The sequence below is a fragment of the Pelophylax lessonae genome (assembly GCF_965119305.1).
Source record: "Pelophylax lessonae genome assembly, chromosome: 13".
In the NCBI taxonomy this organism is placed as follows: Eukaryota; Metazoa; Chordata; class Amphibia; order Anura; family Ranidae; genus Pelophylax; species Pelophylax lessonae.
Window position 1 is genome coordinate 176,884,483 of NC_138780.1, and position 14,727 is coordinate 176,899,209.

General features: G+C 45.0%; 1 protein-coding gene across 3 annotated transcripts in view; it reads right to left on the reverse strand.

Moving 5' to 3' along the window:
- The window catches only part of TRAF3 (TNF receptor associated factor 3), a 175,113-nt gene that overhangs the window by 15,145 nt on the left and 145,241 nt on the right, over positions 1 to 14,727 (reverse strand). For all 3 annotated transcript variants that reach the window (XM_082242670.1, XM_082242669.1, XM_082242671.1), the window contains exons 5-8: positions 9,353 to 9,520; positions 7,207 to 7,287; positions 6,854 to 6,928; positions 5,995 to 6,087 (exon numbers count right to left, since the gene is read on the reverse strand). In XM_082242670.1, coding sequence (XP_082098796.1) covers positions 5,995 to 6,087; positions 6,854 to 6,928; positions 7,207 to 7,287; positions 9,353 to 9,520 — 417 coding nt within the window. The remainder of the gene's footprint in view (positions 1 to 5,994; positions 6,088 to 6,853; positions 6,929 to 7,206; positions 7,288 to 9,352; positions 9,521 to 14,727) is intronic.

Consider the following 14,727-nt stretch of genomic DNA (forward strand, 5'->3'; position numbering starts at 1 on the left):
TATCAATGCAACACAACGCTCAGCCACTGCTTTGAGAACCATATACTGCAGCCCTCAAATTTTCTACGCACCTGCTCGCATTTTGCGAGTGTAAAATGATCGAGCGTGGGGCTGACTTGGGAGCCGTTCTCCCAGTGATCGCCCAGGGGAAGAGAGGAGAGGAAGAGGAAAGACGGCCGGATCATCAACCCGCTGTAACAGCTTTCATTTGAATTGCCGGTCGCTCACCGTCACACACAGCACCACCTCCTGGCCCGCCTCCTTTGACAGACAGAACACTGGTCCAATGCAGGGATGTGTGACGTCAATCATTAGACCTGATCAAAGAGGCGGGACTGTGAGTGACATCGAGCGCCTGGCAATTCAAATGAAAGCTGTTACAGCAGGGCGATTCCCGCTCTGTGATTATCCAGCCGGCTTTCCTCTTCCTCTCTTCTCTCGTCCCCTGTACTGGTCATGCTGCATTGACGGGCACAGGAGAGGGGGCATTGACGGGCACAGGAGAGGCTGCATTGACGGGCACAGGAGAGGCTGCATTGACGGGCACAGGAGAGGCTGCATTGACGGGCACAGGAGAGGCTGCATTGACGGGCACAGGAGAGGCTGCATTGACGGGCACAGGAGAGGCTGCATTGACGGGCACAGGAGAGGCTGCACTGAGGGGCACAGGAGAGGCTGCACTGAGGGGCACTGGTGAGGCTGCACTGAGGGGCACTGGTGAGGCTGCACTGAGGGGCACTGGTGAGGCTGCACTGAGGGGCACTGGTGAGGCTGCACTGAGGGGCACTGGTGAGGCTGCACTGAGGGGCACTGGTGAGGCTGCACTGAGGGGCACTGGTGAGGCTGCACTGAGGGGCACTGGTGAGGCTGCACTGAGGGGCACTGGTGAGGCGGCACTGATAAGCTTCACTGATTATGCTGCACTGATGGGCACTGGTGAGGCTGCATTGACGGGCACTGGTGAGGCTGCATTGACGGGCACTGGTGAGGCTGCACTGAGGGGCACTGGTGAGGCTGCACTGAGGGGCACTGGTTAGGCTGCACTGAGGGGCACTGGTGAGGCTGCACTGAGGGGCACTGGTGAGGCTGCACTGATAAGCTTCACTGATTATGCTGCACTGATAGGCACTGATGAGGCTGCATTGAATAACTTTATTAATATTTATTTTTGTAACTTCTGCATTCATACAAAAACATTTAACAGTGTAATTTTATGAGATAATTTATGAGGGTGTGTTTAGGGTCGGAATTAGGGGCGGGGCAACTGGTTGCAAGTAACCCTCAAGGCCTGGCTAGTAGCTCAGTACTTGAAATTTTGAGCCCTGATACACTGTATATCATATACCCTAGGGGCTGACTCAATCCACCTAACTCTACGTATACTTAAAGTATCCTTTCATAGTGGACTGTTCCTTACTTTCATATGGATCTAGTAACAGAGCCCCAAGAAAAGCCTGCTATCTATGTGGTTGGGTTACACATGTACACACCCTATGCCAACCATAATTCAGTGCTGGGTGCCTGGGTAGCTAATCGCCAGGTTGAAAGCACTGTCACCCGGAGGGGCCTACAACAATTTGGAGGTTCCACAGAGGAGGAATAGCTCAGTGAAATTTAATTTACGTGCCTAAGGGTTCCTGCTACACAGCCTAACTTGACATGCTTTTATTTACTTTTTTTAAAGATAGGTGTACCTTTATGAAACAAACTCCTCCACCTACAAGTAAAATCTTAATCTTAAAGGAATCCTGAAATTTGCAAATCGAGGATTTAGGCTCCATTCACATTTGTGCGACTCCAAAGTTGCACGATTTCCAATGCGACTTTACACCCTCTGACACTAAGTCACATTAACGTAGCACAGGCACCTTTTCAAAGTGACTTTAAAGTGATATTAAAGGTTTTCTTTTTTCATGTCATACTCTCCTGCTCTCTGTAATGGTTTTGCACAGAGCAGCCCTGATCCTCCTCCTTCTCTGGTCCCTCACCGGTGATCTTGGCCCCTCCCTCCTGCCGAGTGCCCCCATAGCAGGCATCTATGCGGGGCAAACAAGCAGGATTGTTCCCGAGCTGCGGCTCTGCTTGTAGATTCACACACAGAGCCGCGGCTTTGCCCCGCCCCCTCTCTCCACCCATTGGCTCACTGGCTATGATTGACAGTCTCATCCAATGAGAAGGGAGAGTCCCCAGCAAGCCTAGGTTCTTGCGTACATTGATAGATAGGGATGAGGCTCAGGGAAGTATTAGGGGGCTGCTGCACAGAGGTGTTTTTTTTACCTTTATGCATAGAATGTATGAAGGCAAAAAACCTTGAGCCTTTACAACAACTTTAAGTCGCACTGATGTGAACAGGTCCCATTGAAAACAATGGGCTGCAACTTTGTTCAAAGTCACATGACAAGTTGCACAAGTGTGAATGGAGCCTTACCCTACAACCGTTCTAAGGTGACTAACTTTTTTCCCATTCCCCCTGCAGTCTCTGCTCTTTAAGCAGCCACCCGCTTTGCACTTATTATAATCCACCTCTACAGTTTGCTGCATTCACATGATCGGCCACAACGCTACAATGGGAAATATTCCCCAATCCTGCCATCCTTGAAGATGTACAACACTTTTCCGCAGCTTCTCTCCAAATAGAAAACTCTATGTGCACAACAAAGCAGAGGATGTCTAGTACTTGATCACAAGCTCTGTGTAGACTTCCGGAAAAAAAAAAAGTGAGCCGACTGCATGTAGAGGGAAAGTAGAATTTTAGGAGCCCCATGGAGTTCTATTTTCATGATTGCAAGTCAATGAAATATATTTTTAAGCAGCTACTGAAAACTTCTAGCTGGTCCGAAGTGAAACGAAAAGGCGATATTTAATGACATTCAACCACATAAAAGCAGAGATTTCCTTTAGCAAGTAATATAATGTTAATTTTAGTAATTAAAGTCTTTTGTTGGGCCTTGTGGCTGTATAAATCACATAAAAGGGTAGCAGTGCCGTCTTCCCAGCTCTGTATGGAAAGCCCCAGCGCTGTATAGACTTCCTGGTCAAGGAGGGGTGGATGCCGAACCATAGCGCCTCTAGCCAAACATCTATCTGATCAAGATTAGTATGTTAAAAAAAAAAGAAAGAAAACAATCAAGCAAGCAGATTCACTAGCTGGAGGAAGAATACTGTAAGAATAACAAGCCCCCAGTTCCTTATTGATAGTCATCACAAGGCCAGGCTGTGGCTTGCTTGGCAAATCCTGGGATTTCCAGTGATTCATCATTAACGGGTAAAAGGAAGCAAAGAGTTGTAAGAATAAAGGGCGACCATGGGAAATAGTACATATGATAAATGGCAGCTATTTATCAAGACTATCAGTGGAGTCACTATATCGGCACCAGGAGGAAGCTGCTTGAATCCCACACAATGAAGCCTGATTGTATGCATGTTTTTATATACACATGCACACACATAATTCTATATACACATACACAGTATATCTATCTCTATATATATTTGATTCTATCTTTTCATGTGACAACAATGAAGAAATTACACTTTGCTACAATGTAAAGTAGTGAGTGTACAGGTCCTTTCACGCGAGTGATCCGATCAGATCCGCCTGTCAGTTTTTTAGGCGGATCTGATCGGATGCTCCATGCATCCCTATGGGGCAGCGGATGTCAGCGGAGACATGTCCGATGACACCCGCTGCCATCCGCATCCGATCCTGTCCGTGAAATCCGGACGGAGGGAAGCCCTATTTTCCATCCGTCCAGGGGATCAGATCGGATGAGAGCGGACAGGCGGTCCGCTCTCATCCGATTCCCCAATAGAGATGCATGGGGCTCTGACACCTCCCTCTCCGCACACAGAGCGGAGAGGGAGCTGTCACCTGCCTGCTCAGCGGGGATCTGTGTAACAATCCCCCGCTGAGCAGCACGGATCCGACCGTGTGAAAGAAGCCTAACAGTGTAAATTTGCTGTCCCCTCAAAATAACTCAACACACAGCCATTAATGTCTAAACCGCTGGCAACAAAAGTGAGTACACCCCTAAGTGACAATTTCCACATTTGGCCCAATTACCAATTTTCCCTCCCCAGTGTCATGTGACTCGTTAGTGTTACAAGGTCTCAGGTGTGAATGGCGAGCAGGTGTGTTAAAATTTGGTGTTATCACTCTCACTCTCTCATACTGGTCACTGGAAGTTCAACATGGCAAAGAACTCTCTGAGGATCTGAACAAAAAGAATTGTTGCTCTACATAAAGATGGCCTAGACGATGGCCAAGACCCTGAAACTGAGCTGCAGCACGCTGGCCAAGACCATGGAGTGGTTTTACAGGACAGGTTCCACTCAGAACAGGCCTCGCCATGGTCGACCAAAGGAGTTTAGTGCATGTGCTCAGCGTCATAGCCAGAGGTTGTCTTTGGGAAATAGATGTATGAGTGCTGCCAGGATTGCTGCAGAGGTTGAAGGGATGGGGGGATCAGCCTGTCAGTGCTCAGACCATACGCCACACACTGCATCAAATTGGTCTGCATGGCTGTCATCCCAGAAGGAAGCCTCTTCTAAAGATGATGCACAAGGAACCATGTCCTGTGGACTGATGAGACAAAGATAAACCTATTTGGTTCAGATGGTGTCAAGCGTGTGTGACGGCAACCAGGTGAGGAGTACAAAGACAAGTGGGTCTTGCCTACAGTCAAGCATGGTGATGGGAGTGTCATGGTCTGGGGCTGCATGAGTGCTGCCGGCACTGGGGAGCTACAGATCATTGAGGGAGCCATGAATGTACTGTGACATACTGAAACAGAGCATGATCCCCTCTGGGCCACAGGGCAGTATTCCAACATGATAACACACCTCCAAGACGAATACTGCCTTGCTAAAGAAGCTGAGGGTAAAGGTGATGGTTTGGCCAAGCATGTCTCCAGACCTAAGCCCTATTAAGCATCTGTAGGGCATCCTCAAACGAAAGGTGGAGGAGCGCAAGGTCTCTAACATCCACCAGCTCTGTGATGTCATCATGGAGGAGCAGAAGAGGACTCCAGTGGCAACCTGTGAAGCTCTGGTGAACTCCATGCCTAAGAGGGTTAAGGTAGTGGTGGACAGTGGCCACACAAAATATTTTCACTTAGGGGTGTTCTCACTTTTGTTGCCAGTGGTTTAGACATTAATGGTTGTGTGTTGAGTTATTTTGAGGGGACAGCAAATTTACACTGTTTTACATTGTAGTGTCATTTCTTCAGTGTTGTCACATGAAAAGATAGAATAAAATATTTACAAAAATGTGAGGGGTGTACTCACTTTTGGGAGATACTGTATATATAGTAAGGATTAAGCTTACCTTGTATAAAAATATTATGTGGAATCCCTTCATAATCCATTCACTAGAGATCAGTGACATCACTGAGAATGCAGCCTATCCATTCACTAGAGACCGGTGACATCACTGAGAATGCAGCCTATCCATTCACTAGAGAGCGGCGACATCACTGAGAATGCAGCCTATCCATTAACTAGAGATCGGTGACATCACTGAGAGTGCAGCCTATCCATTAACTAGAGACCAGTGACATCACTGAGAATGCAGCCTATCCATTCACTAGAGACCGGTGACATCACTGAAAATGCAGCCTATCCATTCACTAGAGACCGGTGACATCACTGAGAATGCAGCCTATCCATTCACTAGAGACAGGTGACATCACTGAGAATGCAGCCTATCCATTCACTAGAGACCGGTGACATCACTGAGAATGCAGCCTATCCATTCACTAGAGACCGGTGACATCACTGAGAATGCAGCCTATCCATTCACTAGAGACCGGTCACATCACTGAGAATGCAGCCTATCCATTCACTAGAGACCGGTGACATCACTAAGAATGCAGCCTATCCATTCACTAGTGACCAGTGACATCACTGAGAATGCAGCCTATCCATTCACTAGAGACCAGTGACATCACTGAGAATGCAGCCTATCTAATCCATTCCCTAGATGTATCTGCTTACCTTACTCTCCAGAAAACTGCTCCATTCTTTCATTAAGTTGACATGCTGAACAGCTGAACTGGCTTCATGTGCTTTAATCTGCTGGTTTGTTCCCTAGGAACATAAAAGGAGAGAAATAAGCAAAGGCTGCAAGAAGGAAAGGTTGATTGTATCTATATTTATAATATCTATCTTATACACATCACTAAAGATAAAACTTCAAAGGAGTGCCTGCAATAGCAGCAGCACCCACTAAAGTCAGACTAAAACAATACTAAATTAAACTGGAATCAATAGCACCCAATTATCCACCAGTACGAATTAACAAAATCTGTGATTAATCAATGTAAGGAAAATGTAAATGTGAATTTGCATTAAGATCTTTCCTTAAGAATTATTATTTTATCATTAAAGTGGGAGTAAACACCCATGCATGATTTTTACCTATAAGTAAGCCTATAATAAGGCTTACCTATAGGTACTGTAAATATCTCCTAAACATGTACTGTTTAGGAGATATTGACTGTAGGATACAGCCGGTGACATCACTGGCGCATGCGCTCTAAAGGAACGGCATACCTGCACTGTTCCTTTAGAGTCCTGTGCCGTAAGCGGCGGCTCCCCCCACATGACTTCATGGAGGCTCCGGCCACTCACGCAGCTGGAGCCCACAAACCGGGAAGGAAGAATGGATGAAGATAGAAGCGCCTTCGGCGGCGACAGCGTGCCTCTGGAGGGCTTCGTTCTAAAGTAAGTTTCACATTATGCGATGCATACTAGCATATTATGAGGTTGCCTTGCAGGTTTAAAAAAAAAAAAGCTAGCACTTTACCACCACTTTAAGGATCGCTTGGCCCCGTTTTGTGTAAAATATACTGACCTTAAAACTGCAGCCATAACGTTTAAAACTGCATGTACTGGGGGCGTTCACACATTCTGCTAAGTGAGCGTTGAGCTGCAACAAAAGAGAAAATTCAAAATACACATCGAAGAACCATTACATAATTCACTTATTAACCAAAAACAAGAAAAGATGCTAAAAAACAAAAAAACACTTTCAGCTCATAAAGTCAATCACAGACTCACGTTACGTGAACCAAAGCAGCCATATTTGGCAAACTGCATGCACTATACAAAGCAACAAAGAAAGTCGAAGTCTGATTGGTTACTACGTGCAGCAGCGCAACTGTTCTGTAGAAGGGCCAACATATACTCTTCACTCAAAGTACCTACCTCACTTCTTAATAAGCTTTTTACGCTACATTTATGAGGACAGGAAACGACGACAGACGGGCACTCCATCTCTTCGTGTTTCTAGAATAGACAGAGGCACACAGTTTACTATTAGCGCGAGATTGCTGGACTGCTCACAGACATAAAAGTACATCCTGAAAACGCACATCACTTAATACTGTTTACTGTAGTTGTGAAGTGCCCATCAACATTAACAAGCTGGCATAAAAAGGGCTACAAACACAGGCCTGACATTCATAAAATGCCTGTTGCAATGTTGAATCTGCAGCAGTTGAGGTTCCAGGCACTTTTCACCCCCCCCCCCCCCATTTTTAAGGCCCCCCCATCAACAGATATAGCTTTGTTTTCCTGAATTTCTATTTGTTTTAATTGTGCTTTGCTGGCTTCTGATTCCTTTAAGCCAGCCGAGTAAACTGTACATTTCTAGCAAGCCGAGTGCACTGTACAGCCATGGCCAAAAGTTTTGAGAATGACACAAATATCAATTATCACAAAGTCTGCTGCCTCAGTTTTTATGATGGAAATTTGCATATACTCCAGAATGTTATTAAGGGTGATCAGATGAATTCTAATTGAATTGCAATTAATTGCAAAGTGTCTCTATGCAATGAAAATGAACTTAATCCCATAAAAAACATTTCCACTGCATTTGTGAAGAAGGCTTCAAGGCGCCCAAGAAAGTCCAGCAAGCACCAGGAGCGTCTCCTACAACTTATTCAGCTGCGGGATGGGGGCACCACCAGTGCAGAGCTTGCTTAGGAATGGCAGCAGGCAGGTGTGAGTACATCTGTACGCATAGTGAGGAGAAGACTTTAGAGGATGGCCTGGTATCAAGGGCAGCAAAGAAGCCACTTCTCTCTAGGAAAAACATCAGGGAGACTGATATTCTGCAAAAGGTACAGGGATTGGACTGCTGAGGACTGGGTTAAGTCATTTTTTCTGATTGTTTGGGACATCTGGAAAAAAAACCTTGTCCGTAGAAGAAAACGTGAGCGCTACCATCAGTCCTGTGTCATGCCAACAGTAAAGTATCCTGAGACCATTCATGTGTGGGGTTACTTCTCAGCCAAGGGAGTTAACTCACAATTCTGCCTAAGAACACAGCCATGAATAAAGAATGGTACAAAAACATCCTCCGAGAGCAACTTCTCCCAACCATCCAAGAACAGTTTGGTGAGGAACAATGCCTTTTCCAGCATGATAGAGAACCTTTCCATAAGGCAAAAGTGATAACGAAGTGGCTTGGAGAGAAAAATAAATAAATTTAGGTCCAAGGCCAGGAAATTCCCCAGACTTTAATCCCATTGAGAACTTGTGGTCAATCCTCAAGAGGTGGGTGAACAAAAAAACCCCCCACAAATTCTGACAAACTCCAAGCATTAATTATACAAGAATGGGCCGCCATCAGTCAGGATGTGGCCCAAAAGTTGTTTGACCGCATGCCAGGGAGAATTGCAGGTCTTGAAAAAGAAGGGTCAACACTGCAAATATTGACTCTTTGCATAAATGTATTTGTCAATAAAAGCCTTTGACACTTATGGGCTCTTTCACACGGGCGATCCAATCAGATCCGCCTGTCAGTTTTTTAGGCGGATCTGATCGAATCCTCCATGCAGCTCTATGGGGCAGCGGATGTCAGCGGAGACACCTCTGCTGACACCCGCTGCCATCCGTATCCGATCCTGTCCGTGAAATCTGGACGGATGGAAACCCTATTTTTCCATCCATTCAGTGATCGGATCGTATCGGATGAGAGCGGACAGGCGGTCCGCTCTCATCCGATCCCCCATAGAGGGCAGCGGGGGCTAAGACACCTCCCTCTCCGCTCTGCAAGAGGAGACGGAGCTGTCATCCGCCGGCTCAGCGGGGATCGCGGATCGATCCCCGCTGAGCAACACGGATCCGCCTACGGAGGCGGACCGTGTGAAAGAGGCCTATGAAATGCTTGTAATTAGACTTCAGTACACCATAGTAACATCTATTTGTGTCATTCTCAAAACTTTTGGCCACGGCTGTATATTTGTAGGGGTCTGTGTCAATGAGCTTTGAAAGGCTTATGTCAATGACTTCAGAGAATAGCAGTTGATTACAGTGGCTGTAATGTAGTTTTGTTTGATGGGAGTACCTGCATTTCTGCTAGCGGGACCTGGTTTTTGCAGTACTGACATGGCATCTCGCGGTACTTGCATTTCTTCTCTATGTGTTCGCTCAGGTCCTTGCGAAAGACCTTCTCCTTACAGTCCGCTCGGGGGCAGGGAAGTTCTTCAAACTGGCAGTCGCTTTTTAAGTGGATCTGAAAAAAGAAAGGCAGAGAATTTGTTCCTGAGCCCCCAATCATACTACTGTAGGCATTGCACATAGTGAAGTCCATTCATTTCCCTGGGCTGTCCTACAAGAGACAGACAAGGCAAAGAAGCTCATGCAACTTTTATAGACTGTTCACACTACCGCGACTTGTCAGGCGACTTGGCCGCCTGACAAGTTGCGGTCCATTCAGTGCTACGGGAACCGTTCTAATAGGAGCGACTCAAGTCCCTCCGGCTTAGAAAATAGTTCCTGTATTACTTCGGGGCGACATCGGAGCGACTTGCATTGACTTCAATTATGTGAAGTCCGTGCAAGTCGCGCCAAAGTCGCGGTGCGCACGACTTCACAGGTCGCCCCCGAAGTCGGATCGCCTTAGTGTGAACCGACACTTAGAGCTTTGTGTTTTCATGATTGTTGCGAGTTCTTGTGCGTACCAAAATGTGCTTTTTTGCAGGACACGGTTTTTGCATGTTCACAAACTACACAAATGTAAATGCGGGATTACTGTTTTCTAGGTCACAACATGCCACACAAGAAGCCAAAAGTTAGGCACAGGTGCTTCCCTCGGTTTCAACCGTCCAACTTCCCTGTGACCTGAAAGTTAATTCATGGGTTCCTCCATGTTAAAAAGGCGGGTCTAATGCCCCGTACACACGTGCAGATTATCTGAAGACTTTTGTCTGTAGACTTACCAAAACCATATAATATGAGGTCAAACCTAAACACTTTCAATTTGTATGCAATCTGGCAGGCCCTTGCACTACATAGAAAAGGTAAATCTGAAGACAAAAGTCTTCAGATAATCTGCACGTGTGTACGGGGCATAAATGAAAGAAAAGACATTGTTCATTGCAATTATTTTCTTTAAACCAAAAGATTTTCCTTTTTGACCAAAGTTTGAAAAGTTTAGATGACCATTTCACCTAGTCAAGATTCGCAGCGGTCAACAGTTCCTGGACATTCAGAGGACGACGGCGTACACAACAATGCCTCTGGCTGCCTTCTAACGCAACAGGCTCCCAGTATCAGCCACGATGAAGAAGCGAGATATTTATTTTTATCCCTCAGATGCCGAACGTTACTTCTACTGAACCATTAAATACTTTCCCACAATCAATTCCTTTTGATGATTTCCCTACAGATACCACGCCGTTGGCATTTCTCATGATCTCCGATAAAGGATTCTGGTGCACAGACGGGCTTCAGTAAAAACTTTCATATACTGTATGTAATGATGTCACGTACTGGACACACGAAAAGCTGTAGCAAGTGGCCATGTTGTTCAATTATCATAGATCAGCCATGACCGTCTTGCAGAACAGTTACACATTGCCGCAGTGATTACCCCGTCCCTCCTCCCTGGCGGTCTGATTATGTCAGTATTTTTGAATGTACATTGTTTTGCATGGAAATCTGTTTTATATTGTAAGCCTGTAATTCTTAGGGGAAAAACATTAAAATCTGTTGCTGCTAATTAATAAATTAATAATTAAAAGAATAAATTATTAATACAAATAAAAACAGGAAAAGTGCAGGCAGGGCACTGGACAAAGCACTAGGGACAAAACTGAGGTGAAATGGTTTGATACAGTAATGTAATCCTAACAGATTACAATGTATCATGTCATGTTTTGTGTACTTTTTTTTGAATTTCCCACAGGGAAACCAGTGCAGAGCTGTAAACAGCTAATTGAGTCCTGGCAGGATGTCTGTTTCTACTGTCCAGGCCTATCGTAAAACTATGACCTAATCCATTAAGGATACCCAGAACTAATGTGGATCGTAAAAGGAAATCATAGAGCTCTACCAAATTCAAAATGAACAAATCCATACCCGATTCATAAAACTCAGACAGGAACATGACACTATAATAAGTATATATTTAAATGAGGAATGTTGTACTGAACGAATTAAGGTCATACATGACCACACTAGCACATATAGAAGGGAAGATAGCTGTCAGATATTCCCTGGCTGACAGGTTTATCTGAGCTACCCTGTGTTTAGTATTCCTGGACGCGAAATTCAATGCTGAACAATAATCTATCCGTTTCAATGCAACCGATACATACTGGAAGATATGAATAGTGGTATGGATAAACAAAGGAGGAACAATGCGCTAAAGTGAATCAAATATTGAAAAAGTGACTAGCATCACAGAGGACAATCCATATCTAAAATAAAAATGTATAAAGTGCAGCGCTGATAGAAAAAAAAAAAAATAATAATTGAAAGTTAGTAAAAGAAAGTCTAAAGTGAGTCCAAAATGTGATGTGAAAAGCAAAATCTTCAATCGTTATTTCATGTAAATTTTCAAACTCGTGCACAGGAACAACCACCAATGTCAGAGGAGGGCTTACCAGATAGAATGGACTCAATTAAGCTTACGCCTAGTGAGTCAGAAACAACATATTTAGATGGGTAATAAGCCAAAGGACATCTGCATAAACTTCCACTGCTCCAACAGCATCAACGGATTATTCCACTTGGATACAGATTATTTCCAATAATGGACCATCCAGTTAGTATTAGGGCCACAAATTCTTCTCCACTACATCCACATAAATCGCACTTTAGTCTCCTTCGTGCATTTTTCTTTTCACATCACAATTTGGACTCACTTTGGACTTTCTTTTACCAATTATTATTACTGTATTTTATTGGTTACATCACTACATATGAATATTGTATCAATGCTCATGTTTGTCATATAGATACAATTTATCATTGCACTATATACGCACTATATATGCAATTTATTTCGTTTTTTTCTATCAGCGCTGCCCTTTATACAATTTTATGAATAGTGGTATGAAACGGTCTGTAGAGGAGGGGCCTGATATGGTCATAAACCCAGGACAGCTCATGGACACTTCGTTTATTAGTCAGAGAAAAAGGGAGATGCCTAACCAGTTGAGAGATTGCTCATGGTACCATCAAAGCAGGAACATCTGTCAAGTTTGAGAACCGATAACACCTGGCTCATCGACTGAACTCTGATAACACCCAGGACATTGAGTGCAAGTATTCTTCCTCCTCAATTCTACCTTATTTTTCGATTGCTGAATTATGTTTCTATTTCTTTGAAACATCTTTTTTTTGTGTAAATATTTAATTGCACCAACTTTGACCTCTTCATAGAATAAATCCTATGAACATATCTGTCGGTGGTGAGAGTGCGTGCTACAGACCTGTATTCTAAAATCATAATTGGCATTGCTAGAATTACGAGCTTCCTCCTGCTCGGAAAAAACTGGGGTGGTGGCATTTAAAGGGTTAATTGCTTAATTAGCCCAGTGACGATCGCTCCCAGCCTGCTGGTACCTAGATTGTAGTTCCGTGAGCTGGAAAAACTGTGTGTAGGGTGCAGCTGTGAGCGGCATTGTTACGGGAGCTGTGAGTGGCATTGTTACGCAAGAGACAGAGCGGTGTGAGATTGGCCGGTACTTTGTCACAAGTGTGTGAGGAGGGCATGGATCTGATACCCACATCCGTAACACCGTATACATTGAGAACTACCATCCATTTCTGCCTTAAAGGGCCAGTCCACCCAACACTGGTTTTTCAGCTTTTTTGTCGATCCCCAAGTAGTAAACCAAATGGATTCTTCTGCATCTCAAGTAGGGATGAGTTTGGATTTGGCTCCAGGTCTGGTCCCAAACCATGTCCCCAACCTGTGACAGGACAGTGAAGAAAACAGAGGACTGATGAAGTCATCACCCCCCTCTTTTTAGCACATGTACATGTAGGATGCCCGATTGCTCTCAGTGCTGCCCCTCCCAGGATAAGTGCTGCCGCTCTGGGCATTTTAAAATGCTAAAATCAAGTCAAATTCAGTTAATTACTGTTTGCATTAGGAAATAAATTTCATGATTTTTTTAAATAAATACTTGAATTTCATTAAGGGATTTTTTTTTTTTTTTTTTAAACTGTCTGGAATCTTATTTTTGCTTATTGAAGCATTAGGACCCTCGAGATGACTGTGATTTCACTCTGCAAAACCAAAACTGGCTATGATGAAAGGGCGTCTCTGGGAAATCACATCGTGGATTACAAATTAGGAAGAGTGGCCTTTTTTCTCAAAATTGTTACTTCTGTTTTTAAACAGGAACGGAGAACAAAGATTTACTGTAAATAAAAGCAAGGTGTTACCAAGAGGGCAACCATCGCTTCGAGGGAGATCTTCAGGAGTGCCATCCACCTGCCAATCTTACACAGAGATTCTCTAAACACGCTTATACAATGCAGGTTTAAAGTACAACTATAAGGTAAAACTTAATTTTTTTAGTTTTGGATAGAGCTGAGAGGGATCAGAACCCCTGTCAGTTTTTATTGCAGTCTGTGCCCCCTGTTAGGGAGATTCCCCCTCTGTATTTGTCCTGTTTACCATTATCATTGAAAGTGAAAGTAAAAGAAAATCCCAAATTTCGGGTTGTCCCCAGAAAAGTAATAGAAGGGAAATCTTCCAATGAGGACACTAGTTGGGGGGTCCCAAGGTATTCCTTAATTTGCAGGGATTTCCTCTCACTTCCTGTTTGGCTATGTGACAGGAAGTGAAGGGAAATCTCTGTAATGGGACGCAGCTGGTGAAAAAAATCTGACAGGGGTTATAACCCTCCTGTACTCTATCCAAAAGAAAAGAAAAAAAGTTTGTCTATAGTTCTACTTTAATGAATGTTTAATACACACTAATGATTACAAAAAGCTAATTTAAATAAGATGATATTTGTAGAGGAGGTGGGGGAGGGGGAAGGAGGATTGGGGGGGAGGGGGAGATGTGAGAGAGCGGAGGGGGGGGTGGGGGAGAGGGGGAGAGAGAGAGCGGAGGGGGGTGGGGGAGAGAGAGAGCGGAGGGGGGAGAGAGAGAGAGCGGAGGGGGGAGAGAGAGAGAGCGGAGGGGGGAGAGAGAGAGAGCGGAGGGGGGAGAGAGAGAGAGAGAGAGAGAGAGAGAGAGAGCGAGGGGGGAGAGAGAGAGCGGAGGGGGGGGAGAGAGCGGAGGGGGGAGAGAGAGCGGTGGGGGGAGAGAGAGCGAGAGAGAGAGCGGTGGGGGGAGAGAGAGAGAGCGGTGGGGGAGAGAGAGAGAACGGAGGGGGAGAGAGAGAGAGAGATTGGAGGGGGAGAGAGAGAGAGAGATTGGAGGGGGGAGAGAGAGAGATTGGAGGGGGGAGAGAGAGAGATTGGAGGGGGGAGAGA